The sequence below is a fragment of the Myotis yumanensis genome, unplaced genomic scaffold (assembly GCF_028538775.1).
Source record: "Myotis yumanensis isolate MYYU_CA2020_CCGP unplaced genomic scaffold, mMyoYum1.0.hap1 SCAF_2, whole genome shotgun sequence".
Lineage (NCBI taxonomy): Eukaryota > Metazoa > Chordata > Mammalia > Chiroptera > Vespertilionidae > Myotis > Myotis yumanensis.
In genome coordinates, this window is record NW_027223753.1 from 7,013,091 (window position 1) to 7,041,089 (window position 27,999).

The 27,999-nt window shown below is 55.9% G+C and overlaps 1 protein-coding gene across 1 annotated transcript; it reads left to right on the top strand.

The window, feature by feature from the left end:
* The first annotated feature begins 333 nt into the window (after positions 1–333).
* PLOD1 (procollagen-lysine,2-oxoglutarate 5-dioxygenase 1) lies at positions 334–27,893 on the top strand. The gene is made up of 20 exons (XM_070404096.1): positions 334–474; positions 7,232–7,323; positions 10,360–10,393; positions 10,600–10,732; positions 11,405–11,568; positions 12,876–12,988; positions 14,241–14,304; positions 15,965–16,062; positions 16,846–16,947; positions 17,472–17,603; positions 17,916–18,037; positions 19,032–19,136; positions 19,560–19,685; positions 19,974–20,115; positions 21,163–21,276; positions 21,945–22,010; positions 22,596–22,700; positions 24,222–24,368; positions 25,121–25,246; positions 27,023–27,893. Exons 1-20 carry the CDS (start codon positions 399–401, stop codon positions 27,176–27,178), a joined length of 2,217 nt encoding a protein of 738 aa, XP_070260197.1. The 5' UTR covers positions 334–398; the 3' UTR covers positions 27,179–27,893.
* The last annotated feature ends 106 nt before the right edge of the window (positions 27,894–27,999 follow it).

Below are 27,999 nucleotides of genomic sequence, written 5' to 3' on the forward strand. Positions count from 1 at the left end.
TGTAACCCCCACCGGGGGGACGAAGCGAGGCTCCCGGTATGGATGCCGTCCGGCCTGGGCGCGGAATCGGGGGTATGGAAATCGCTGCCTCGCCCGCTCTCCCCCGCGTCTCCCTGGGGGTACAGCAGCCCCTTGAGAAGGGAGGGAGGAGGGCAGGCCGGCGGAAGGACCCGGGAGCCGCGCAGACAGGCCAGAGGGAGCCGCTCCAACGGCGAGGCTGCAGTTTTGGCGCGTCTGCAGGAAAACCTCCCCCGGGAGGGCGGCCGGGAGCGGAGCGGGGGCGGCGCGGCACCGCCCCCGGGGCGGGCCCAGTGCGTGGCAGCGGCACCGCCGGCCTCGTCCCGAAGTTTCCAGCCTATTCGCACCGCGGGGCGGACGGACGGCCCCCGACCCTGGCGATGCGGCCCCTGCTGCTCCTGGCCCCGCTGGGCTGGCTGCTTCTGGCCAAAGCGAAGGAAGACGCCAAGCCGGAGGGTGAGGGCCCGGGCCGGGGGCGGGCAGGGGAGCCGGGGGCGGGATGGGGCGGAGGGCTGATCTGGGGGCTGCCTCGGTAAGGACTGGTATCTACAGGAGGCCTGGGCTGGCTTGCGGGGGTGGGGGTAGGGTGGGTGGGGGGTTGTCTGAGTTCTGGCTACTTGTCCACCGATTCGCGGATGACTTGGAAAAATCACTTCCCGTCTTGGGCTTGTGGTTCCCACATCTGGGAGGGAAGTCCCGTTTAGCACCCAGAGAGACAAATAATAGCTCCCCTAATAATGACAGAGGCCACTATTTATGGAGCCCTTATCAGAGGCCAGGCGTCAGTTAAGCCTGATGGCAACCCTTGGGTGTGCATCCTTCTCTTATGCCCATTTTTCAGCTGGGCAAACTGAGGCTCCAGAGTTGATTCACTGGCCCAAGGTTACCCGCAGCTTGTGGGCTTGGGAACCAAGATTAACACCCAGTTGCGTCCGGTTGGTTCCAGAGCCCAGCTGGCCAAGAGATCATGGGGATGAGCGGCCACCGGGTGAGGTGGCCGGGGTGGGGGTGTGGAAGGGGCGGGTCCCGCTGCAGAGCTGCTTGCACTTTCAGCTACATTCTCCGTGGTCTGCCCGGGCCCTGCCCCTGCCAGGTGGGTCTTACCCTCTCCAGTTTGCACATGGGGAGACAGGCCCTGATAGGTGCCATGACTGCCCAGGCGTTTCCAGCTCTGGAGTGGTTGCCCCCAGGTCTTCTGGACTCTGGGTCTAGTGTTCCTTCCACATCCCCGAGGCAGGTGGGATGTTAGAGCGGGCCCCACTATCCTGAGTGGGTGCTACTCTCCCCTGCCTTCCCTGGGCCACCTCCAGGGCTGCCCGCTGAGCATCTGAGAGCCCCCAGAAGGGTATAAGTAGATCCTGGCAGTCCCATAGCAGCCGATCTGAACTGTCCACACCTCCCATGATCCTCTGTTCCCTGGGAACTGGAGGGAGCGGGGTAGTAGGTTAGCAGACCCTTGGACCATTTCTTGCGTGTTCCTTTGTGCCACTTTGTGCCCGAGGCCACGTGTCTCTGGTAAAGGCAGTTGCTTGATCTCCATGAGGCTTGGCGTCCTAGCCTGCAAAACAGGGGCTATACTACCTCACTCCTAGAGCTCCCTCAAGGATTCCATAGGATGAGGCCTGCTGAGAGTTCAGCTCAAGGCCTGGCCCACAGAGGCATTTCTGGCCCAGTGCTGCCATCTTTCCTGGAGTATACCAGCAGGGCAGGAGGACAGGTCAGAAAACCCAGTGAGGGAGGTGCTGAGCTCAGGGCTGGGCTGGTGATGTGTGCAAAGGGCCTGTGGCCAGCGTCCACTCGCTGGCTGGGAGCCACGGACCCTATAATAGCCTTTATTTTCCCTGGCCTCGGCTGGCAGTTCCTCTGCTTCTGTTTTTGTTTTGTTTTTTGTTGTCGTTAATCCTCACCTGAGGATATTTTTCCATAGATTTTTAGAGTTGAAGAGCGGGGAGAGACAGAGAGAAACATCGATGTGAGTGAGACACGTCGATTGGTTGCCTCCTGTATGCTTCCCAACAGGGCTGGGGATTGAGCCTGCAACCGAGGTACGTGCCCTTGCCAGAGTCGAACCTGGGACCTTCAGTCCTCTGGCTGATGCTCTATCCACTGAGCCAAACCAGCCAGGCTCTCTGCTTCTGTTTTTGTGAACTCCCTCCACCTCAGACCATCTCATGAGAGAAACCTAGCCCCCTACAAGGAAGCCCAGAGAGGTGAGTCAGGGAGGGACCAAATCAGTGACAAGGCTTCAGGTGCCCTGACCTCCAGCAGGTGATGGGAGGGGGCAAAGTAGACACAAGGCAGCCAGCCCCCACAGCATGGTGTCGCCAAGATAACCCAGTAGATCATAACCATTCGTTGATGGAGAAGGGACAGCGGGTCCCAGGTATGGGGCTGTTGTCAAGTTGCTCTCAAGTTGACGCTCTGTGCATCTCTTGCTCCATTCCTTACTTTGATAAGTAAGGAATCATTAGCCCCATTTTGCAGATGGGAAGACTGAGGCTCTGAAAGGTTATAAACTCCTGGCCTCAGGTTGCCACAGCTGGTTGAAAGTACAGTCACTGACTGGGACTCAGGCCCACTGCTCATTCCTGTGAACCCTTGGTTGCCAGAGAGCCTGAGGGAGGAGACATAACCCTGTCTCAGGCAAGCCCCAAGACCAATGTGGGGGACAGAAAAAGGCCTTCCACAAAGCAGCATACAAACAAGCAAATTTCCATAGAGCTGAGGGGCTGGGAGAGTGCAGACCACCTCCCCCCCCCTTCCCTGCAGGCCTTGACATGGAGAGGGAAGGACCAGGGGACCCTGGACTTGGGTGGGGGTCATGCCTTCACTGTGCAGGGGACAGAAATGTTCCCCGAGTCCGGCAGGCCTGGCTGGGTGTGTACAAGTCAGGAGGAGACCTGAGGCTGCTAGACTTCCCCATCTCCTGCCATTCTGCCTGAGCCATGTCACATCAAGCCCGGCATGAGCCTGGGGGCGGGGGGGGGGGGGGGGGGAGACGCTTCACTCATTCCCACCTCCCCAGAGAGCAGACTGGGTGTGTCATGACATGCCTTGAGAGCCAAGACCACATGCCTGGGCTGGCACTGCTTGGGACAGAGGGGACGTCAGCGGGAATCCAAAGAACCCAGCCTGAGTTCTCAGCCCTCTCTTGGGATCCCAGAGAGGTGTCTACTCTCCCCACCCTGGCTCAGCCTCTCAGGAGGGGCTCCTCTCCGCCCCTGACCCCCAGGAACCGGCCCTCACCCATCTTAGGGGAGCTTCCCGAGGACAAGAATGCATTGGAGCCCCACGGCCAGGTGCTGTGCTCAGCACTTTGTGGACATCAGCTCCTTGAACCCGCGTGGGGTCTCTGGAGGAGGGTACATGTTTGTGGTTATTACTCTCATTTTGCTGACGAGGATACAGGCACGTAGACGCTAAGGTACTTGCCTGCTATCTGTCTGCCACTCCACTCCACTGTCTGCTAATCTCTGCTGACCTGGATCATGGGCCATTCACCTGGGGAAGCCACGGTTGGACTTTGGGCAGCAGGTCAGCAGGACCCGCAGCCCTGGGTGTCAGGCCTCATGTGGGCCCTGGCACCAGCTCCTGTCACGTGGTGAGTCTTTCTTTTTAAGTTAATTCATTTTATTATTACTATTTTTAATCCTCACCTGAGGATATTTTTTCCATTGGTTTTTTAAAGAGAGTGAAAAAGAGAGGGAAAGACAGTGAGAAACAATTGATTGGTTGCCTCCTGCACGCGCCCTGACCAGGGCCCAGGCCAGGAAGGAGCCTGTGACCAGATACCTGCCCTGGACTGGAATTGAACCCGGGACCCTTCAGTCCACAGGCTGACACTCTATCCACTGAGCCAGACTGGCTAGGGCATGGGGTGAATCTTTTCCCAGCTAAGCTGCTTCAGAGCTCTGGGCACCCCATAGGGCAGTGGTTCTCAACCTTCCTAATGCTGCGACCCTTTAATACAGTTCCTCATGTTGTGGTGACCCCCAACCATAAAATTATTTTCGTTGCTACTTCATAACTGTAATTTTGCTACTGTTATGAATCGTCATGTAAATATTTGATATGCTAAAGGGTGTCCCAAAATTCACGCAAGAAGTAATTTTGATAGAAAACACAGGTTTATAATTAAAAATTGTAAATTGTTTATTGATTCATAAAGCATACAGTATAGGGTTATGTACGGAATAGCACATCGGGTAAATGGCCTCCACGGCTTTGGTGGCACATACGCAAAGCCGTGGTCTTCATTGGTCTTCTTTGGTCTTCATTATCCCTGCTCCTGGGCCATGATTGGTACTTGGTAATGCTTATCAAATTGAAGGGATTGAAATCAAAGGGCAACAGATATTAGAATCTGATTCAATAAACCAAGTAAAATTAGGCTTTTATTTGTTGTTGTTGTTAATGCTCACGCAAAATTCAAATCTTGTGTGAATTTTGGGATGCCCTTTATATGTGTTTTCCGATGGTCGCGACCCACAGGTTGAGAACCGCTGCCATAGGGCAAGCGTCACCCTGGGGCATTCAATTTCCAAGCACCAGGGCCCCGCCCACCTGCTTTCGGCCTGGGCTCCCAACTGTAGGGGGAGGGGCTTTAGTAGGTGTAAAGGCTCAGAATAGAGTCTGGCGAGCAGAGTGTTCCAGAAAGCTTAGCCGTCATTGTTATGGTGATTTGCAAGCAGAAACCCCAAAAGGAGCCTGGAGACCTAGCACCCCTTCCCCCCTCACTCCCTCGCTCGCTGCCTGACTTCAGGAGTCGGGATCTAATGGAGAATCCAGAATCTCACAGACACGCTGGCTTTTTCCATCGTGAAATGTGACACTCTTCCTGTCCCCAGGAGCCCCTGTGGACAACAAGAGGGCCTCAGACAGCAGGGCCTCCGAGCCGGCAGCGCTGCCTCTCCTCACCGGGGCAGGGACTTAACCACCTGGCAGGAGTTAGGGGGAGCCCTTCCCCAAGGGTGAGAAGCGCCCCTCTTTCCTGGACCCCAGGGTCAGGTAGTGAGGCCTCCCCTCTCCACACCTGCCTAGTGCACCCACCCCTTCGGCCGCAGGTCCCTGGGTCCACCTTGTGGACTCCTGCCAATCCCTGCCGGGCTGCTTGGCACCAGCCCCCTGCTCTGGGCCAGCACCCTGCCCCTCCGCTCAGCCAGCTCTGCCAGCTCTGCCAGGCTGGGCGGGCCCCTTTGTTCTTTTTCATTTTATTTTTTTAATCTTCACCTGAGGACATGGTTTTTTATTTATTTAATTTATTTATTTTTAAATAAATTTTTATTGATTTCAGAGAGGAAAGGAGAGGGAGAGATAAAAACATCACTAATGAGAGAGAATCATTGATTGGCTGCCTCCTGCACGCCCCCCAACTGGGATTGAGCCTGCAACCTGGGCATGTGCCCCGACTGGGCCTGTGACTCAAATCTTATTGATTTGAGAGAGAGAGAGAGAGAGATAGGTTGTCTCTCATCTGGGGATTGAACTACAACCTAGGTATGTGCCCTGTTGGGGAATTGAGCCGGAGACCTTTGGGTGTATGGGAGGATGCTCAACCACATGAGACACAACCCTTAGTTCTTTGAGCCCAGGCTCCTCTTGACTTCTTAAGATGGGAGTGGGGGCGCCTCACCTGCCTCTGCTGGCCTGGTCACACCGCTTCGTGGGTCTGTTCACCCAGGAAAGTGATAAATCCTGGACCCCAGGGAAGGAAGGGTCACCCAGTGGAACAATGATGAGTGCTGCAAAGTGGGGTCCTACCTCTGAGGGTAGGAGAGAGGCCAGGAAAAATCTGAGAAGGCTTCATAGAGGTGGCGGGGAAGAGGCATCGCTGTCACTGGCCCTGGGACCTGGAGGAAGGTTAGGGAAAGGGCAGGGCGGGAGCCCTAGCAGGAGGGATGCACCCACAAGGTGAGACTTCTGGTTGGAGGAGGCCCCCTCGCTGCTGGAGGGAATGAGTGCATCATCGGACTGATCAGCAAGGGCCTTGGATGCCAGAGCAAGGCGTTTGCTGCTCATTCATCATCACCAGTAACAGCTCCTAGCCTGTGCCAGCATCCCAGCAGGACTGTACAGGCCTGATCTCCTGGAGTTAGTCAGAAGCCTGGGAAGAAGGTATTGTTATTAATCCCTATTCTACAAGGGAGGGAGAAACTGAAGGCAGAAAGGTCAGGGACTTGCCCAAGGTCACATAGCTGGGAAGCAGCAGAGCTGGGACTCTGACCAGAGCCTTCACTACTCCTCAGAGGATTTAGCCTCAAAGTGGTCTGGTAGGGGCTTCCCCAGGGCTCCCAGAGATGCTTTCTGGGGAGTCGTTTCCCATGGGTTCCATTATAGAGGTGAAGCTGTACTACAGAGCCAGGGAGAGGTCCAGTGTTAAAAAGGTAATACAGCCCTGGCCAGTGTGTTCAGTGGTTAGAGCATCGGCCCACACACCAAAGGGTCCTGGCCAATGGCACATACCTGGGTTGCAGGTGCAATCCCAACTCCAGCTGGGCTCATGTGGGAGGCCACCAATCCATGTGTCTCTCGCACATAGATGTTTCTGTCTCTCCCGCTCCCTCCCAGTCTCTCTGAACATCAGTGGAAAAAATATCCTCAGGTGAGGTTTAACAAAAAACAAAAAAAGGTAATACAGCTGCTCTGGTCAATGGCCAGGATTTCAAGGCGGTTTCCACTCCTCGCCGACTCTCATTGGTTCTCATGGTGTTGGGAGAATCCAAGGATGAGTGAGATTCAGCAAGAACATCTGAAGGAGTTGATTAGCAATGTCTGCTCTGGGTGCAGTGTGGATAGTGGTGGCTGCCTCTGGGCTAATGTCCAGTGTGGGCCGGAGAGGTCCTCCCAGAATGCGGCATTCAGGGTGAGTGCTTCCCTCCGCCCCTGTGCCTGGCCCAGAGCCCCCTAAGCCAGAGAGGCCTAGTCCCACAATGCAAGATGCGGACACCTCTGCTCAGGACGCTCCCTGTCATGTGGGTCAGTTGCAGGTGAATGGAGCGCTGGAGGAGAATCTGGAGACCCAGGTTACATCCCAGCTCCGTCACTAACCAATGGAGTGATCTTGGGCACATCCCTTCCCACCTGGGCCTTGGGCTCTTGTCTATAATGGAAATGGGGCCATGGCCTGTGGGATTTGACAAGAACAGTGGCCTGCCCCTACCTGTCACCTGTCCTCCTCCTCCATCCCATTCACCACGCCCTTCTCTGTCCCTAGACAACCTCCTAGTTCTCACGGTGGCCACGAAGGAGACCGAGGGGTTCCGACGCTTCAAGCGCTCAGCCCAGTTCTTCAATTACAAGATCCAGGTAAGGGGCTCCCCAGGTGGGGCAGAGACAGCCGAGGAGTGGAGGGGGAGTCCAGGAGCTGTGTGTCCACCTTCCCCAACTGACTTGGAGCCACAGGGTGTGGGACCACGGCCAGCGTGGCCTGGGTTCAAAGACCTGTAGAAAGGGCTGCATGCAAATGAATACACAAGACAAGAAATACAAATTTGGAAATTATGGAGGAAGCCAGTTGTGAACTTGGTTCTAGGGATCAAGTTCCACTGAGTCTCCAGTCTCTGTTCCCATTTGCTTTTTATTTACTAGAATACACAATTGCCTTTTAGGAATGCAAACAGACTTATCAGAGGTGATGTTTGGGAAACAGTAAAGAGATCATCAAGTTTGGGGGGTTGCCTTCGTCTATTGAGTCAGCAGTAGGTAATAACAATGCAGACAAATGGGCTCATGTGGGAGGCCATTCTGAATATCAAAACCCCATTCAGCTTTCTGGCCGGACTTCTCGCATTTATATTAATTACTGTTGATCTTGGCTTTCCAATTCCCCCTTCTTTGATTTTTTAATAGATTTTGATATGCTGCTTGCAGAGCTCAGGTTCTTTTAAGATTTTTATTCCGCATCTGCAGACTAAAATTAAACATATAAGAACAAGAATGAGACAGGCAATAGTGGTTAAAAGGCAAAAGTAAGGAGATCCAGTGAAAAGGAGTAAATTCTTTCTTTAAATTGCTGCCAGGCATCTAAGGAATTCGTTTGTAAGTTTGCCTGGAATAATTATACAGTATGCTGCTGTAATTCCAAAATATTAAGGGTGGTGTTATCTTTACCCTAAGCACCAAGAAGGTGATTTTTCATCGACACAGGCAGCGGTAAATACTGTCTTGTTGGGAGTTCCCTATAAGTGTTAACGTAAAAAAACCATTGAAACCTGTAAAGAATTTTTGTGAGTTTATTTGAGCCAAACTCTCGACTTAAGCCGGGAAGCAGAACCTCAACGAATTGAGATAGTGCTCCGGAGAATGGCAGGGTTACATCCGTATTTATACATGAAATTCATTGGTGACAGATTTAAGGAGGTGGGATTAAGCGAAGCGAGGGGGGGGGGGGGGCGGGGGGGGCGGGGGGGGGGAAACCTCTGTGATAGGATAAAAAGTAAAATGATGGACACATACTTAGGTGGGTGCAGGAACGATTAACATGATAAATGAAAGAATCTGCTGCATCTGTCCTGGGCCCAGCACACCTGGTTGTGCCCCAGGGGTTCCATAAAAAGGGAAGTCACAAGTTACCCAGACATCCCAAGGATATGTTATCTTCGATGCAAAAAAGACAGACAGGCTCAGTTACGGTAAAGTGGACCTTGTCAGTGAAGATACTGGCCTAGGGCGGAACTGCCCACCATCACTGCTTTCAGTTTCAGTTTAATTTCAGACCATCCTTTGTGGTTACTTTAGGTCTCTGAGTCTGCTAGGCTGCCACGCAGGCCTCTCCTGAGCTTGTCAGGTCAGCATGTGGCCCCTTTCGTCCACATAAGGTACAAATGGAATTATTTAAGCTATAGTTAAAATTATATCATTTTATTGGTGCAAATGCAGCAGCTGATTTCCATTGATTATTACTATATGCAGACCCGTAGGGGCTCCAATCCACAAAAGAAAAATCTGTTATTTTAAGTTTGCTGCTGGTGGTGCCATTCATAAAACTTTTTACATAATGGCTTAGTGGGGGGGGGGGGGGGGGGGGGGCGGGGGCGCGGGTCTTAGTAATGTTCAATTCTCTTTGCGTCTCCCAGGAGCAAGCATCGACAGTAATTGTATTTAGGTTTTCGCTTCTCCCTCCTTTGGTGTGGATGCTAGCCAGAAAAACCTCTCTTTAATTCTACACACAAAGGAGCAGTGGTTTGATTCTGTGTCCTATAAAAAGGGAAGCTGGGTGGGGACACCCATGTAATTATACTTTGCCCATATACTTACAATACTAGGTGGGGGATCAGCCCACGTAAGGGGTCTTACCCAGGGAGCACTTCCCCACTGGCCCCTGGTGATATTACCGCACAGCTGGTGACTGCCAGCATGGCAACAAAGATGTTCTCAGGCGTTCTCGGGGTTCTGGTCTCTTCCCAAATTCGCTCAGCTTTCTGGACCGTCTTCTTTATCACTCCCCAAGTCATCTCTGGGCTATTTATCGATAGTCTCCCACTCCTTATCTTCAGTGTGTTGCCTGGGGCTGCTGCTGTCTATGGCTGGGGTAGCCGATTGTCTACAGCTGCAACAGGGGGAACTTCTGGACGCCTGAACGTTGGAAATGAGTTAGGAAAAGCAAGAGGGAGAAAGACATAAGCAAAATCCATGAGGGGCTGGAGATGGAGAGTGTGGGGGTGCTCAATGTAGTGTGCACGGGCTCATGGGGGGAGGGGGAGTGGATAGGTTAGAGGGCACTGGCATTTCACAGCTCCCCCGGGTGATTTGGGGATGCCCACAGTCTGGAGACCTCACTGTCCAAACACTCCTCTGAAGAAGCACAGGCTATGCCAGGGGTGGGCAAACTTTTTGACTCGAGGGCCACAATAGGTTCTTAAACTGGACCGGAGGGCCGGAACAAAAGCATGGATGGAGTGTTTGTGTGAACTAATATAAATTCAAAGTAAACATCATTACATAAAAGGGTACGGTCTTTTTTTTTTTTTAGTTTTATTCATTTCAAACGGGCCGGATCCGGTCCGCGGGCCATAGTTTGCCCACGGCTGGGCTATGCCCAGTCCTTGGAGTCATGGGAGTGTGTCCTCTGTGACTGGCCCATGGGGGCTGAGCCCACAGGGAGGCATTTCTCCATTTAGCTGGTGTGCTGAGTGCCTCCTTGTGTCAGGCACAATGGTAGGCACCAGGGATGATGGACAACACAAGCCATGTCTCTGCCTATACAGCTTGCAATCGAGCGGCATTGAGCCAGAAAGAATGTGTGTTTGCTCACATGAATGAGAGTTGAAACGGGTTATTGCTTCAGGCACAGCTGGATCCGGGGTCAATCATGGTAAAGTCTTTGTCTTGTTTGGTCTTTAGGCCCTGTTTGTTTTCACTTGCAGACATACTCGAGGTATGTGGTGCAAGGTGGGCCACCAGCTTCTCAACCTCAGCAGAAAAGGCAGTCTTTCCGTAATTTTATAGAACAGTCCCAGGGAAGACTCTGATTGGCTCTTCGTGGGTCACATGCTCACACCATGGCTATGGAGAAGGAGGGATGGGACACAGACTGGTCATGCATGGTCACTTGGACCATCTTTAATGGGCCTTTCTCTGCAGGCTCTGGGCCTGGGGGAGGACTGGCATGGAGAGAAGGCGACATCGGCGGGGGAGGGCTGAAGGTTCGGCTGCTGAAGAAAGCTCTGGAGAAGCATGCAGACAAGGAGAACCTGGTCATCTTCTTCACAGACAGGTCAGTGCCCGGGGGGGGGGGGGGGGGGTCTACCTAGGCGGGTCCCTTGGCAGGGAGATAGAGGAATATAGTTTTATTTAAAAAAATTTTTTTTAAATATTTTTTTCTTGATTTCTGAGAGGAAGGGAGAGGGAGAGAGATAGGAACATCAACGATGAGAGAGACTCAGCTGCCTCTTGCACGCCCCCCACACTGGGGATCGATCCTGCAACCCGGGCACATGCCCTGCCCAGGAATCAAACTGTGATCTCCTGGTTCCTAGGTCAATGCTCAACCTCTGAGCCACACCAGCAGGCTAGAGGAATATTTTAAATTGAGGTTCTCCCAGGAAATCTGAAATGGCAGGTCACTCTAGCTAAGGTTGTCTAAGTCTTAGGGGGTCTGTGTATCCCAGGAGAGACCCTCTGGTGTAGCCCACTCCCGATCTTGGTGAAAAGATGGGTGGAGGACCTACCCAGGTGTGACAAGCCACGCTCTTCGTGGGAGAAGGGCATGGGTTATGGGGACCATCTCTCTGTCCGGGGTGGGGGTGGAAACATGGCGGGCTGGGCCAGGGACAGTAGGGCAGACCCATTCCCTAGACTGGGAGCAGGGGATTGTAGAAGCCTCAATCCAGGTCTGGGCCCTCTCCACACTCCTGCTCACCACGCCCGTCTTCTGGCTCCGCTGCAGCTATGACGTGGTGTTTGCCTCGGGGCCCCGGGAGCTCCTGAAGAAGTTCCGGCAGGCCAGGAGCCAGGTGGTCTTCTCGGCCGAGGAGCTCATCTACCCCGACCGCAGGCTGGAGGCCAAGTACCCGGTGGTGTCCGACGGCAAGAGGTTCCTGGGCTCTGGAGGTGAGGAGCTGTGGCCGGGCTGGGCGGGCTCAGAGGAACCCACCGCTGCCCTCCGTGAGGTTCCTCGGTGTCCACAGGATGTCGCTCATGTCCCAAATACAGGCTCTCCTGAGTAGAATTCCTGATTCTTTAATTTTTAACCCCCCCCCCCCCCCCCCCCCCCCCCCCCCGTCTTTTTCATCTCATTGACAGCCACCCATCTGCATAGGGCGAAACCTGCCCTCCCCCACCTCAGTCCTTTGGTGGGTCACATGACTCCCATTTCAAAAGATCTCTTGCCCTGGCCAGGTGGCTCAGTTGGTTGAAGCGTTGTCCTATATACCAAAAGGCTGTGGGTTCGATTCCCAGTTGGGGAGCATATGAGAGGCAAGCGATCAATGTTTCTCTCTCTCTCTCTCCCTCTCCCCGTCTGCCCGCCCCCTGCCCCCCACATCCTTTCTCTAAAATCAATAAACATATCCTCTAGTGAGGATGAAAAGATATCTCCTGAATCTGCGCCGAGGTCCACAGCCACTGCTGCTGCCTCCCTGGGCTCCTGGCATCTAGCAGTCGGCACACTGTTCCGCCAGCTCCACCCCCTGCCCTTCCAGTCCATGCTCCACCCAGAGCCAGAGGCAATCCACACTCATCACTCAGTGGCTTCCCACTGCAGAGCATAAAATCCATATTTTATCCTGGATTTCTCTGTCCAGCCACAGAAGCCACTTCCTCCCACGGGCCCGAGAGAGTTGGCACAGTCCAGATGGCCTGGCCCTGGCCCCCGGCCCTGGGGTACAGGTGTCCCCCTGGGGCAGGGCCCCTCCCTGGCTGCCCACCTTCTTCCATTTCTCTCCTCCCTCTCACCAGCCTTCCCCATAGCCAGGGATCTGTGTGGGTTTTTCCCTTTAAGCCCCCATGTGCTGTGTGCCCTTGGCCCAGCCTCTGCCCTTCTCTGGGCCAAGTTTCCCAGGTAACTATGGGAAAAGGGCTCCAGCTTGTTGCCCACCAGCTCTGCGCTCTAGGAACTCCTGGTGTAATCCATCATTCACCATCTGTGTGGAGCCCAGCATCTAAGCTGGTACAGTTTAGTGGGTACCATTGGTCTTTTTCTCTGGGCTCGGTGGGAACTTGCACTAAATGACACTAACTGGCAGATTGTGTCCAGCCGATGGACATCACCTCCTCTCAATCTAGGAGGACTTCTGAGAGGAGCAGGGGCTTGTGGATAAAGGAGTAGGACATGTAGGAGAGGGGAGGCTGGGAAGAGGCCCCTAGCTTGGAGGCTGGAAGCTAAGTATCTGTTTCTGTGTGCCTCACGTAACCCCCAGGCTTCATCGGTTATGCTCCCAGCCTCAGCAAGCTGGTGGCCGAGTGGGAGGGACAGGACAGTGACAGCGACCAGCTCTTTTACACCAAGATCTTCTTGGACAAGGAGAAGAGGGTAAGAGTCAGCAGGTGGGGCGGGGGAGACCTGATCCCACGGGCCAGGCTGCACTGGAAGCAGCCCCTGTAGGCCTTGAATCCCTGGGTTGGCCTTGATACCCCCATTTATCCATTCATCGATTCGCTCATTTATTCAGAAGATCTTGATTGGGCGCCCACTGTGTGGGAGACACCGACAGGTGCAGGGCCGGGATACGGTAATGAACAAGAGAGTTGGGGTCTGCGCCCTCATGGCCTTCAAGTGGGGAGACAGGAGTTTGCAACCTCATGTCAGGTGATGGTGATGGCGTTGAAAAGAATGACAGGCTGAGCTGCCCACTGTGCCTGGGGGCTTCTAGGGGGGCTGATGAGAGCTTAACAGGCCACTGCTGAGCCTGGCTCAAAGAAGCAGGGGTCATCGAGGGGAGCGGAGGTAGCAGAGCCAGGCCAGTGCAGCCCCAGCCCCAGCCAGGAGCCTCTGGGTAGACAGGAAACTCAGGGTGCTCTTAGGTGTCAGGACTCCTGGATTCTGCCCTGCTGACCTCCTCATCCTCCACCCATGCTGTGCTGTGTGACCTCGGGTAATTCACTTCCCCTCTCAGGGTCTCCGTTTTTATCATCCACAGAATGATGAAATGAAGCAGTCGGGCCTGTGCAGTGGAAACTATAAACTTGATCTTTTTGTTCACGCAGTCCTTCCTCCTTCCCCTTTGCCTCCAGTAACATCACTGCAGAAGCCCGGGGACTAAGCCATAAAAATGTAGCTGCTCTGCTTGGGATGAGGGCGGAGCCTAGAGTGCCCCTTGCCCAAATGCTAGTCAGCTACTTACTGGCTGTGTGATCTTGGGCAAGTTAACCAACCTTTCTGTGCCTTGTTTTTTAAATCTGTCAAATGCAGTGATGATGGCATTTTCCCAGAGGGTGTTGTGTGGGTTAAATTAACTAACGTGTATTAATAGAATAGCGATTGGCACACAGTCAAGTACTAAACAGTGTTTGTTATTATTAGGGTGCTTGTTGCAGTGGAACCCGCTGTTTCCTTAGGTTCCTTCCAGTGCCGAGAGCCCCTGGTTCTCTGTAAATGGGGCCACTCGGCCCGTAGATCCCAGGGGCTTGGCCACTGGCTGGCCTTCCCAGGGCTCCCAGCTGGGCAAAGCGGATGTGGTGAGGAAGAGGCAGAGGTGGGGGGCAGGCTGCCCACAGTGGGTGCGATGGAGCCCTGTCCTTGCCAGGCCTGTCCCTGACGCAGCCTGGTGCCCTGTCTCCTGCAGGAGCGGATCAATATCACCCTGGACCACCGCTGCCGCATCTTCCAGAACCTGGATGGAGCCCTGGGTGAGCAGCCCCCACAGGGAGGGGATGGAGGGAAGGAGAGGGGGATTCAGGCAGGGCCTGAGCCCAAGGGGGAGAGAGGGTTGGTTCCTCTCTGTGGGATGTGCTGGGAGGTCGCTCACCTCATCCCCAGGTCCTCAGACCACCTGGGGCAGAGCTCTATATCCCTGTGGGTGGAAAAAGGAGGGTCACGAGGTCAGCTTACCGAATTCACCCAATGCCCGGGCAGGGAAGCAGCCTGCCAGCCTGGTAATGGCCACAGCAGGTACCCACCCTGCCCCCGACCCAGGTCCTCACCTCCTTCCCTGGCCCTCCACCTCCAGCTGATGGCTTCCTGGCCTGGGGGCAGGGGCTGACCTGGCAGGGAGTTGGAAAGTGAAGGCCAGTTGGTTCTTGAAACTCCAAAGCCCTTGGGCTGACCCCAGATCCCTGGCTGGTGATGGCATTGCTTTGCCGCTAGCTTGCTGGGTGACTTCAGGCCAGACACATGCACACACACCTCAGGCCTCAGTTTCCCCGTCTTTAGAAAAGAGAAGTTGGACCCGATCACTGATTGGTGAATTTATGGTATAAATCAGTGATGGCGAACCTATGACACGTGTGTCAGAGGTGACACGCGAACTCATTTTTTTGGTTGATTTTTCTTTGTTAAATGGCATTTAAATATATACAATAAATATCAAAAATATAAGTCTTTGTTTTACTATGGTTGCAAATATCAAAAATTTCTATATGTGACACGGCACCAGAGTTAAGTTAGGGTTTTTCAAAATGCTGACACGCCAAGCTCAAAAGGTTCGCCGTCACTGGTATAAATGGACCCTTTGGAGAATCTGAGGAAAGCCCTGGCCCTCTCCCAGGAAGGTGTGGGAACATCACCCCCTCTTGCTGTGGCCTCTGGGAGTTCCTGAGCCTAGGTTAATAAACTGGGCCCGATTCACCCCTCGGGGGGCCAGGAGCTTGCACAGAGGGGCTCCCCTCTCATGGTCACCACCATGAAGCCCTCCCTCCCCAGCATTTCCCAGGCCTTGGGAAAGGCTGCTCTGGGTTATATAACTGTCGAACAAGGTAGCTTCCTGTCTTACGTGCAGACGAAGAGGGTCCTAGCATGGGGATTAGGGCTCTCTCTACCAGACCAGGATCTGTCCCCTGTCCCTCCCAGGCCGCCCTGTGTCGCTGGCGTGTACTCAGGGCTGCTCTGCATGCCTGTCAGAGCGGCCGCCTCCCAGACCCTGCCAGTGGGGCTTCTCTGAGCTGTGTCTGGAGCTGGGATATTTCAGTCTTCACTTCCTCCATCCCTGGCTTCCAGCTCTCATCAGTAATCACAGTAACTGATGTGGGTTTCTGTGGATTCCATTCTGGTAATGGCCCCACAGCAGGTACCCATCCTGCCCCCAACCTCACCTCCTTCCCCTGCCCTCCACCTCCAGCTGATGGCTTCACCCTGTGCCAGGCACGGTGCTAAGTGCTCACTGGACATAGAGTCTTCCCACTCTTATCCCCATTTTACAGATGAGGAAACTGAGGCGCTGAGATGTGAAATACTAACCTAAGGGGATACCCTGCTCACTGGGGGAGAGCTGGGATTTGAGCCCAGCCTGTCAGCCCCTGAGTTTGGCCTCTGGGTCTGATGCTGGGTGGCGCTGTAATTTCTCACCCCCAGATGAGGTTGTGCTGAAGTTTGAAATGGGCCACGTTCGAGCTCGAAACCTGGCCTACGACACCCTCCCAGTCCTGATTCATGGCAACGGACCCACCAAGGTAGGAAGGGCCCCAGGCCCTGGGGAGTTTGGGAGGGGTTCAGCTTCTCCTTGGGGCCAGGGCCACCCATCTAGTGCCCGAGAGCTTGTAGGCATTGCCCTCAAATCTGAGTTCAACGTGGAGCCTCGTTCCTGCTGTGGTGGTCGCTGACGCCCTGTTCATCCTGCTGGACCGCGGGGCACAAAGGAAGCCACTGCCCCCACCCAGGCCCAGGCTTGGCTGCCCCAAGTCACCCACACTCCGTCACCCCAGGGCAGGCTCGTTTGCTCATTTAAGAAATATTTATTGAATGTTTGCACCAGGACATGAGGCCTGGTCAGTCATGAACAGGACAGACTGGCCCCCATGCTCCTGGAGCTACAGACGGGACCCTGAGGAACTGGCCCCTGGTTCACACCACAGTTCTCTGAGTGAGAGGTCCTCAACCACTCGAATCAAAATCAATGGAAGGGAGAGGAAGGGGGATGTGTTAAAACACAGAATTCCCGCCCCCGCCCACAAGCTGGCCAATGGGAATCTCGAAGGGGCGTGGCCCGGGAATCTGCATTTTACAAGCTCTCAGCCCATCCTGAGATGAAAAAGCACCAGGGCGCCAAGCCCTCCCTCTGCCCTCCCTCAGCTGTGGTGACCTCCAGGGGATGCGCATGCCCTCTTCAAGGCCCACCCAAAACAAGGTCACATTCCTGTCCCTCAGGGGTGGCAGCTGGCTGGGGCCCAGGAAGGTGGCCTCAGTGGTTGCAGGTGGGTGGGACTGGCACCTCTCAGACCCCTCGTCCCCCACAGCTGCAGCTGAACTACCTGGGCAACTACATCCCGCGCTTCTGGACCTTCGAGACTGGCTGTGTTGTGTGTGACGAGGGCCTACGAAGCCTCAAGGGCATCGGGGTAAGACCGCCAGAAGCTGGGGTGGGGGAAGATGGGTGATTCTGGAAGAGACTGTTGTCTTTGGTGGAAGGTAGAGGGATTACCTCCCTGGCTGGGGTCCCATCCTGCTGCTCACCAGGCACCTCCTCCTGGAAGCCTTCTCAGACTACACATGGCTCCACATTTCCCCCGATGCCTGCCTTCCAATTTTTCTGCCTGGTCGTTCAGGCTCTCCTGCAGCCCTGTCCCCATCCCACAAACCTTCTTCCTCATTTGTGGCCCCACATCACACCCCATGCCAGCCAGGCTCCCCAACAGTCTGCCATCAACTAGTCCTCGCTCCGAGTCAGGGCTCACGCGACTCCTGGTCCCCAGCAGGGGCAGCCTCCTGCCTCCCTGCCAGTCCCTGCCTCTGCCCACCTGTCCATCCTACTCAGAGCTCCCTGGAGGCCCAGGCCCCTTGCCTGCTAGGGCCACACACCTCTGGCTCAGGGGTGGCTCCGTGGCTGGGCATGGCTGGACTCCGCTGCCCCCTCTCCACGCAGGATGAAGCTCTTCCCTCCGTCTTGGTTGGCGTGTTCATCGAACAGCCCACGCCGTTCCTGTCCCTGTTCTTCAAGCGGCTCCTGCGCCTCCACTATCCCCAGAAACGGATGCGGCTTTTTATTCACAACCACGTGAGTAGCCGGGGCTTGGGGGGTTGCCGTGTGGCCCAGCGGAATCAACGATCCGGATGTGAGGCCTGTGGGTTGGGGGTCCTGGCCTGGTGACAGAGGCTCTTAAGAGGCCTGTGGACCTGGCCTGGTCAGGGGAGGATGGTCAGAGGGTGGCCAGGGAGGGCATTCCAGGCAGAAGGCCTGGCCTGGGTGGGCAGAGGCGTGGAGTTTAGGAAAGCAGGTGGCCAGGGAGGAAGGGGGGCAGCCTGCAGTAGCAGAAGGTGCGGTGGTCCCTGGGGGGACTGTGTCCTCATCCTCAACCCCCCTCCCCAGGAACAGCACCACAAGGCTCAGGTGGAGCAGTTCCTGGCAGAGCATGGCGGCGAGTACCAGTCTGTGAAGCTGGTGGGCCCCGAGATGCAGGTGGCCAATGCTGATGCCAGGAACATGGGCGCGTGAGTTGGGGGCCAGAGGGGATGTGGTTATCTCTGCTGACAGTGGTGGGCAGAGGGCCATGGTGTCCGGAGCACCAGACTGGGAGACAGGACTTCGGAAGGCTGGGTGGTCTCCGGCAGGTTCCTGCCCCTCTCTGGGCCTCCGTGTTTCCATCTGTCAGATGGGGAACTTGCCTCGGTCTTGCAATTGGCTGGGGCTGAGCAGTGTCAGCGTTTAGGAAGGACTGGAGGACCGGAAGACAATAAATGCTGACAGCCAGAGAAATAATCTCTGATTGCCCCATAATGTATGTTGACTGTAAAAGAATTGGACGGTCCAGATCCGTGGCTGGCAGCCTTCCCATGAAGGACTAGATTGTGAATCTGTGCAAACCAGCTTTGTGGGCCCCGCCGCAGCCACTCAGCTCTGCTGGGGTAGCGTGTGTGAGCCTGGTTGGGCTCCAACAAAGTTTTATTTATGGACACTGACGTTTGAATTTCTGTGATTCTCATGCAACTTATTGGATGCTTTTCCCCCAACCAGTTAAACATGTAAAACCATTCTTAGCTCATGAGCCACACGAAACCGGGCAGTGGGCTGGATTTGGATCGTGAATCTTAATTAAGGCTTTGATACCAGTACCCAGACACCCTCCAGGAAGGCACAACCAGTTTGCCCCTGGCCCTGGGCACGGTGGGAGCCTGTCTGTGGGCGGTTGATACCAGTTGTCAAGCTCTGGGCCTTCGTCTTGAGAGTTTGGGATCTGCATCAGGGTTTGGGTCTTGGAATTGGGAGGGACCTTCGAGGCTGCTGGTCCCAACCTGCACCAGGGCGGCCCAACCTCTCTAAAGAGCCGTGGCCGGTCCCTATGATCGCAAGGTGGGCGGGGGTGGAGAGTGCAGCTGCGGGTAGCTCCACGACCCTGGGTGGGGAGGTTGGCACTGGAGCCCCCCCCCCCCCGCCCCGCCCCCCCCCCCCCCCTCGCCCACTGATCCTGTGTCCCCCTGCCTGCAGGGACTTGTGCCGGCAGGACCATGGCTGTACCTACTACTTCAGCGTGGATGCCGACGTGGCCTTGACCGAGCCCCAAATCCTGCGACTGCTGATTGAGCAGAACAAGTGAGGCTGTGGGTGGGCTGCGGCTGGCAGACAGATGGGCCCTCAAAGCGAGGTTCCTGGGCTGGCACTGCCCAGGATAGCCCCGGGCCCCTGCTGGGAGCTCTTCCCTGCCTTTGTCCTCCTCCCCTGCCTTGGCCTCATCGACTACCCTGAGCTTGCCCCAGCCTGGCAACCTTGTCTTGTTCCCCCCTCCCCACCCCCCCACCCCCGCCACAAGCCCCAAGCCATCCCCCTCACACCCTCTGTTCTTGGCTGCCCTGTGGGAGGGAAAAGGTATCAGATGGGCCAAACCCGCCTCCAGGCCCTGCCCCAGGGAGGTGCTTGCAGGTTGAACCGGACCCCCCACCCTTCCCCACACCTGGTTAGATCCGCCCCGAACCCCCAGTGGGCAGAGGGACCCCTCTGAGGCGCTCCCTTCCTTAGGAACGTCATCGCCCCATTGATGACCCGCCATGGGAGGCTGTGGTCGAACTTCTGGGGAGCACTGAGTGCAGATGGCTACTACGCCCGCTCCGAGGACTACGTGGACATCGTGCAGGGGCGGCGTGTGTGAGTACCGACAGGATGGGGGGCACCCTCATTTGTCTTCTTCCTGGCCTTGGAGCACCCCCTCCCCCAGTATTCTTGTCCTTATTGCCCTCAAATTCCCACCGCACCTGAAGCAAGGGAGACTGCAGTTAGACACACAGAAGGACTTCCCGACAATGATCCTGGGCCCATTGCCCAGGGTAGGGGACTCCAATCAGCACTATCATGCCCTCCCCTTGGCCCCTGGCCCTTAGTCTGTGACCCTCAACACGAGCCTGCGGCCCCTCTGTCTTCCTCTCTCTCACTCAGCGGCGTCTGGAACGTGCCCTACATCTCGAACATCTACCTGATGAAAGGCAGTGCCCTGCGGGCTGAGCTGCAACAGACAGACCTGTTCCACCACAGCAAGCTGGACCCCGACATGGCCTTCTGCGCCAATGTCCGCCAGCAGGTCAGCCCTGGGGGGCGGTCAGAGGAGGCCCTTGATGGGGAAGGTGGGCTGCCTGGTCACCATAGGCCCTGGAGCTGCTGAGGTTCCAGCAGGGCTGCTCCAAGGCTGCCAGGCCTGGTGGGGACATGCAGGGCACTGGCACACGGGTTGGTCCTCAGGATCTGTGGGGGTCATTTTAGCAGACCCGGGTTTTACACCATCTATTTTTTTTTTATATACCATCTATTTTTTAAAAATATATATATATTTTATTGATTTTTTAACAGAGAAGAAGGGAGAGGGATAGAGAGTTAGAAACATCGATGAGAGAGAAACATTGATCAGCTGCCTCCTGCACACCCCCCACTGGGGATGTGCCTGCAACCGAGGTACATGCCCTTGACCGGAATCGAACGTGGGACCTTTCAGTCCGCAGGCTGACGCTCTATCCACTGAGCCAAACCGGTTAGGGCTACACCATCTATTTTATTTTTTAAAGTATACTTTTACTGATTGCAAAGCGGAAGGAAGAGGGAGAGAGAGAGAGAGAAACATCAATGATGAAAGAAAATCATTGATCAGCTGCCTCCTGCATGTCCCCTACTGGGGATGGAGCCTGCAACCAGGGCATGTGCCCTTGACCAGAATCGATCCGAGACCTTCTGGTTCATAGGTCAACGCTCAACCACTAAGCCACGCTGCCCGGGCTATTTTATTTACGCTTTTGAAAGCACCTAAAAAAAACCCCGAAACTTTCCATCTGAATGTACTCCAAGTAATGTGCCCAGGAAACACCCTTACCCTGTTCTGTACCGCACCCAACATTTTCTGGGGCTTTTAAAAAATGTGACAGCACGTTGATGTTTCCCCAAACTTCGGGATCAGAACACCATCCTCTTCTTGGGCATATTCGTTCTTTTATTCCCATTCAGTCCCCCAGGAAGCCTTCCCTGATGGTGTCCCCAGTGTCAGGCCTAGGTGACCCCGGTGGGCAGAGGAGGCTGCTGTCATGCCCCTCCCAGGGCGTGCAGGGGAGGGCAGGGTCTCTCATCGGCCTGGTCTCCCCAGGATGTGTTCATGTTCCTGACCAACCGGCACACCTTTGGCCATCTGCTCTCCCTGGACAACTACCAGACCAGCCACCTCCACAATGACCTCTGGGAGGTGTTCAGCAACCCTGAGGTGAGGCCTGGTGGGCGGGAGGGAGTGGAGGGAGTGGAAGGGGCCCCGGTGATCCTGTAGCCGGAGTTGCCTCCCTTGCAGAGCTTGACACTGGGACCCTGTGGGCCATCGGCCTTCCTTCACCCCAGGGGGCCTGTCTGCGGGTTTGAATAGGAAGAGGAGGGTGTTTTGAGAGGCAGCGCCATCTAGTGGAGGAGGGACGAGGAGTCAGAGGCCCATTAGCTGCAACTTCATGGAGCCTCTCTCTACCTTTGGGGCCTCAGTTATCTTAGCTCTAAAATGGGTATACTGTCCCAGCCTGACTTGCCCCTGAGAATGTTGTGATCAGAAGAGGAGAAAATTGTGACAGTGTTCTGACACATGGTGAGCTTGTGGCTGATGTGGGCACATGCCTGTATCTTCACGTAGACCTGTACACACGTGCACACGTGTACATACACATGCAAACACCAGCTCCCGGGGGCACCCTTTTACGCCCAAACAACACAACGCACCCAGTGGGCACAGAGGCAACCCGGCTGCTCCAGGCATGCAGACCTTCACTTACATTGTGCGTGGCCTCGGGGGAGGGGGCCCCTCTTGGAGCCTCCCAGGGAGTTGAGCACGGGGTGAGTCCAGCTGGCCCAGGCCAGTTCCCAGGACCCCATCCCGCTTCCCCCTCCCCACAGGACTGGAAGGAGAAGTACATTCACGAGAACTACACCAAGGCCCTGGCGGGGAAGCTGGTGGAGATGGTGAGGACTGGGCACCCCTGGGAATGAAGCTCTGGATTTATACCCGACACCCGGAGGACAGAGGAACGAAGCGAGCTGACCTGGGGGGAGGCGGCGCGGCCCCCTCCTGTGCTCCAGTGAGGGAAGGGGCAGCGGTGGCCCCGTCCTCCTGCTGGCACTTTCCAGCTAGAATCTGCAGGGCCGGGGGCCTCAGGCTTCTTTTCTGGCCCAGGCAGGAAAGAGAGGAAAAGCATCCCAAATGTGGCCGCAGCTGCAGACCATGGCCCATGTTTCCCCACAGCCAGCAGGTCTCTGCCCCTCAATGCCCACACTCGGGTGGCTTTGGCCTTGGCATTGGCAGTTCTGTGACCTTGGCCAGCTCCGAGCTCCAGTTCTTTCTTCCTTCGGCATCTCCCTGAGTCCGGGCTCCCTGGGGACTCTCAGGGGGACACTCAGAGGCTCTCAGACCAGGGTGGGGCAGGGCATAGGCCACACAGGGGTCCTGCCCGTGGCGGGTTCTGCCGAGGGCCATGGGGTCGGGGGGTGTGGGGGGAGATGGGACGGGGCCACTCTGGACCCCTGTGACGGAGTCCCCACGCTCCCCAGCCTTGCCCGGATGTCTACTGGTTCCCCATCTTCACGGAGACGGCCTGTGACGAGCTGGTGGAGGAGATGGAGCATTACGGCCAGTGGTCTCTGGGAGATAACAAGGTGGGAGCCCCAGGCGCCTGGACTGGGGCTGGTGGGAGGCTGCCCCTCCACCCAGGCCTGCCCTCCGGGTTCTTTGCCTGGGACTCTTCAGATGGGGGTGCTGGCGTTTAGGAATAGAGGGATGGCCGGCATTTGGGAGTAGAGGGATGGCGGAATGGGATGGAGTGCTGGTCTCTAAGCTGCCATTGCCGCTGGGTGACTGAGCTGCCTGAGCCTGAAGGTGCTAGGTTTCCAGTTCCTGTTTGTTATGCCAGTGGTTGAGCTTCCTTCCCAGGTTGGGCGTGGAAAGGGGGAGGAGTGAGCAGGTGTGGATGAGGAGCCATTAGGAGGCGACAGCACCCGGAGAAGCTAGTGGCACCCCGCTGAAGGAAGAACCCCCTGCCTGCCCTCCTCTTGCAGAGTCCAGGACCCCTGGTTAAAGGCACCTGCGCCCTGGGCCTGAGCCTCAGAGAGTGGCTAACCTCAGCCTGGCAGCTGGCTAATCTCTGGTCCGGGAGCTAAGCTCCAGAGCCCAGTAACCGGCACAGCCCATGCGTCCTGGGTCTGGCTGGTCCTTGCGCTCCAGTGCCCGGGCTTCCCGGGACGCTCGTGGCCCTCTGCATGGGTTTTCTCTGCTGTGTCACCAATGACCACCAAGCTTAATGGCTTAAAACATCCACTGATTATCTCCGGGTTCTGTGGGTTGGGGTCTGGGTGTGGCTTGGCTGGGTGCTCTGCTCAGGGTCTTCCAGGGCCCCAGTCGGGGTGTCAGCTGGGGTTGGTGCTCCTTTGAGGCTCGGGGTCCCATTCCAAGCTCACACGGCAGGATGCATGTCCTTGCCGCTGTGGAGCTCAAGGTGACTGCCCCTTCCGGGCCAGCGGGGAGATTCTCTCCCTCCAAGAGCCTCCCTGATTTATTTATTTCTTAAAATATATTTTTATTGATTTCAGAGAGGAAGGGAGAAGGAGAGGGAGATAGAAACATCAATGATGAGAGAGAATCATTGATTGGCTGCCTCCTGCAGGCCCCCTACTGGGGACTGAGCATGTGCCCTGACCGGGAATGGAACCGTGACCTCCTGGTTCATAGGTCGATGATCAGCCACTGAGCCACACCTTTAAAGACTCACCCAGTGCCCCTTAGCTGGTGTGGCTCAGTGGATAGAGCATTGGCCTGTGGACTGAAAGGTTCCAGGTTTGATTCCGGTCAAGGGCACCTGCCCAGGTTGCAGGCTCAATCCCCAGTAGGGGGCGTGCAGGAGGCAGACGATCAATTATTCTTCCTCATCAGTGATGTTTCTCTCTCTCTCCCTCTCCTTTCCTCTCTGAAATCAATAAAAATATTAAAAAAGAAGACCCACCCAGCATCATCTCCCCTTTGATTAAACCAAAGTCGACTAGTTACCTTAATCACACCTGCAAAACCCCTTCACCTTTGCCCTTATCCCGTCAGGTTCAAGGTCAAGGGGAGGGGATTGGACCGGTGGCAGGAATCGGGCCATCTTAGAATTCTGCTCACCACCCTCTCTGGGTCGCTTCCAGGACAACCGCATTCAGGGCGGCTACGAGAACGTGCCGACCATCGACATCCACATGAACCAGATCAGCTTTGAGCGGGAGTGGCACAAGTTCCTGGTGGAGTACATTGCGCCCGTGACGGAGAAGCTCTACCCCGGCTACTACACCAGGGTGGGTCGGCTGGGTGCAGCCAGGACCAGGCGGGGGTGGAGGGGCTGGGGAGGGGGAGAGGAGGAGGGGAGAGAAGTGTTCCCAGCTGGGCAGAGGCCTGATTATTTGGTCTCTAGGCTGGGGAGAAGTCTCCTCCTCTCAGGTGCTGGGGCCACTCTGCCTCTATCCTCTGACATCATAGGACCGTTTGTGTCCTTCCTCTGTGTCCTTGACCCCTGCATCCATGACTGCCAGGCCAGCTCACCGGACAAGCCCCCGGTCAGCGGCCAGCATGCCCTTCTTCCCTCGGGTCCCCTGAGCTCCCTCACTCGTGTCTGTTGATGCCTCTTTGGCTTCTGTACTTGTCACTTCCTCCTTCACACGGTTTTCTCCAAACACCTGGGCCCTGTCCTCAAGGGACCACCCGCCTAGATAGGTGGGAGGGTGTGAGGATTAGATTCATTCATTCCACCTTCCTTCCCTTCTCTTCCCTCTCTCCATCCCTCCCCCCCCCTCCTTTCTTTCCCTCTTTTCTCTCCTTCCTTCCCTCCTCCCCTCCCTTCCCTCCCTTCTCTCCTTCCCTTCCTCCCCACATTTCTATTGAGGACCTTTTCTGTGCCAGGCACTGTACCAGGCCCTGGAGAACACAGCGTTAGGTAAACTGCCCTCAGGGAGCCGACGTTCCAGCAGGCGCTGAGGGCCCCCTGGACACCCTCCCTTCCTGGCCTGCGCCGCCTCTCATGCGGGTTCTCTGTGTCTCTTCCCTGGCACAGGCCCAGTTCGACCTGGCCTTCGTCGTCCGCTACAAGCCCGACGAGCAGCCCTCGCTGATGCCACACCACGACGCCTCCACCTTCACCATCAACATCGCCCTGAACAGGGTCGGGGTGGATTACGAGGTGAGCAGGGCCGCTCTGGCCCAGGGAGCAGGCAGGAGGGAGGGCTGGCTGGTGAGCAGCTTGCAGGGTGTTCGAAGCTGAGGGGCCCAGGATGCACCAGCACCAGAGAACTAGGAACCAGAGAGAAAGGGGGCTAGGTCGGTGGGGAAGGCTTCCTGGGAGGGGCGGGCTCAGCAGTCTGGCAGGAGGGAGAGGGCTTTAGACCTAAGAGAGCAAGGGCTCAGGAGGCCTGGAGCCAGATGACCTTACCTGGGTCCTGCCCCCCCTTCCCCCCTTGCTCAGGGGCCTCAGGCAATCTCTTGGGAAAACTTAAAGTGCCCTCCCCACAGCTGTGAGGATGACATGAGCTCATCCAGGTAACTGTGTACGTAGTAAGGACTCACGGAATGGTAGTTGGTAGTAACAAGTTCAGGGTCCGCATCATCCTTGGAAGAGGGCTGCTTTGGGAATGACTAAACCCAGGCTTGTGGCTGGAGGGAAATCTGGGGAAACCAGGAAGACATGAGGGTTTGGAGGAGCAGTTCTGGGGCCTTAGGACCCCAAGGGAGGCCTGTGGGTGTGATCAGCTATAGAACCATTCATCCATTCATTCACTCCCTCCATAAGCTACTATTCTTAAGGAGTTTTTGTGACTCGGTCCCGGGTTACACACTGTGAAGGAGACCCATAAAAACACCTGTTTTTTTGAGAGTCGACAATGTGCTAGGGCTTCTCATAGGGGACGATTTTGCCCCCCTCCCCAAAGGACATTGGCAATATCGGAAGACATTGTCGGTGCTACTGGCATCTAGTGGGGAAAGCCCTCGTAAGAAAGAATGATCGGGCCCGTCGTGGTGATGCTGCGTAACAGTATGAATGGACATGATACCATTGGACTGCTCACTTAAAAATGGTTACCATAGTAAAGTTTATGTTACGTGTATTTTACCACAATTTAAAAAAAAAGAAAAAGAGCCCTGGCCAGTTTGGTTCAGTGGATAGAGCGTCAGCCTGCGAACTGAAGGGTCCCAGGTTCAATTCCGGTCAAGGGCACATGCCCGGGTTGTGGGCTCGATCCCCAGTGGGGGACTTGCCGGAGGCAACCGATCCATGATTCTCTCTCATCGTGGATGTTTCTATCTCTCTCTCCCTCTTCCTTCCTCTCTGAAATCAATAAAAATATGTTAAAAAAAAAATTATCTGGCTCAAAATGTCCATAGTGCTGAGGTTGAAAAACCTGGCCCTAAGCTCTTACTTGTATCATCTTATTGAATGCTCACAACTCTATGCAATTTAATGCCCATTTTCCAGAAGGGAAAATTGAGGCTTAGGCTGGTCACAGTTAATAAAGGGTGTGGCTGACCTTTGTCCAGGGCTGCCTGACTTTCTTTTTTTTAAATAATATATATATTTTATTGATTTCAGAGAGGGAGAGGGAGAGAGAGATAGAAACATCAATGACGAGAATCATTGATTGGCTGCCTCCTGCATGCCCCACACTGGGGATCAAGCCTGCAACCCTGGGCATGTGCCCTTGACCAGAATCGAACCCAGGACCCTTTGGTCCACAGGCCGACGCTCTATCCACTGAGCCAAACCGGCTAGGGCTGCCTGACTCTTGATCACTCGGTCTTTGCTGAGTGACCCCCTTAGGAAGCATATGGCTGTCACTCCACAGGCATCCCAGGCAGGCTGTGCTGAGGGCTGCTTGGTTGTGGTGGCTCAGATGGAAGAAGAGGGGGTGGGGGGGGAAGGGCCCAGCTTCCTGTTGGGGAACTGACACTTCACGTCTCCTAGGGCGGTGGCTGTCGGTTCCTGCGCTACAACTGCTCCATCCGAGCCCCACGGAAGGGCTGGGCCCTCATGCACCCCGGGAGACTCACGCACTACCACGAGGGGCTCCCCACCACCAAGGGCACCCGCTACATCGCCGTCTCCTTCGTCGATCCCTAATTGGCCGGGCCCAGCCACTGCGGACACTTTCCTCTCTGCCAACAACCATTGCCCGAGGTCCCAGGAACCCCGTCCAGCCTCCAGGTTCTTGACCTCCCATTGCTCTTGGAGCTGCCGTTGGAGAGCCTGGGCCGCAGGCCAGGGGCGAGGACACCTCCTTGGCTGGGACTTTCCTGGTGCTCTGCACCCAGCCCTGGGGGAGGCTGTTTGTTCACTTTCACTGCCTTGAACAGCTCATCCTTTTCCACTTGTCTTCCTCAAAAACCCAGCCCCCTTCCTCCAGTCCTTCCATGAGTGACACGTGAGCAGACAGGGGCTTACCCAGCTGCCCCGAGGGCTCTAGGGGCGTGGAGCCACCCCCCCGAGCTCCCACGCAGAGCGGCAGCCCCGGGATCTTCTGCTTCAATCTTCAGGGCCGACACCGAGACCTGGATCAGACTCAAGTCCTCAGCCGGGACTGCAGAAGCCCCTTCTTCCCTGGCTCCTGTCATGGGAGCCACACGCTGTCCCTGCAGATGGTGACTTGGCAGACCCCCCAGGCGGCGGGAAAGGCATGGATGCCACAGCGCCATCCTCTACTTGACCCTTGGGGGGGGGGGAGTGACATGTCCACACACTGTACTGCGTCACCCTGTCCTGCATGTCCCCGTGTCTCTGGAGAGGGACAGACAGACAGGAGAGTTCCTATTAAAAGTCATTCAGACCACCGAGGGGAGCTACCTGGGTGGGTGAGTGCTGGTGTCGGGGGAGTGTCTGCAGGGAGGGGTTGTAAGAGCCCATGATTGGCAAGAAAGATCGCTCAGGAGGCTCAGGGCCTGTTT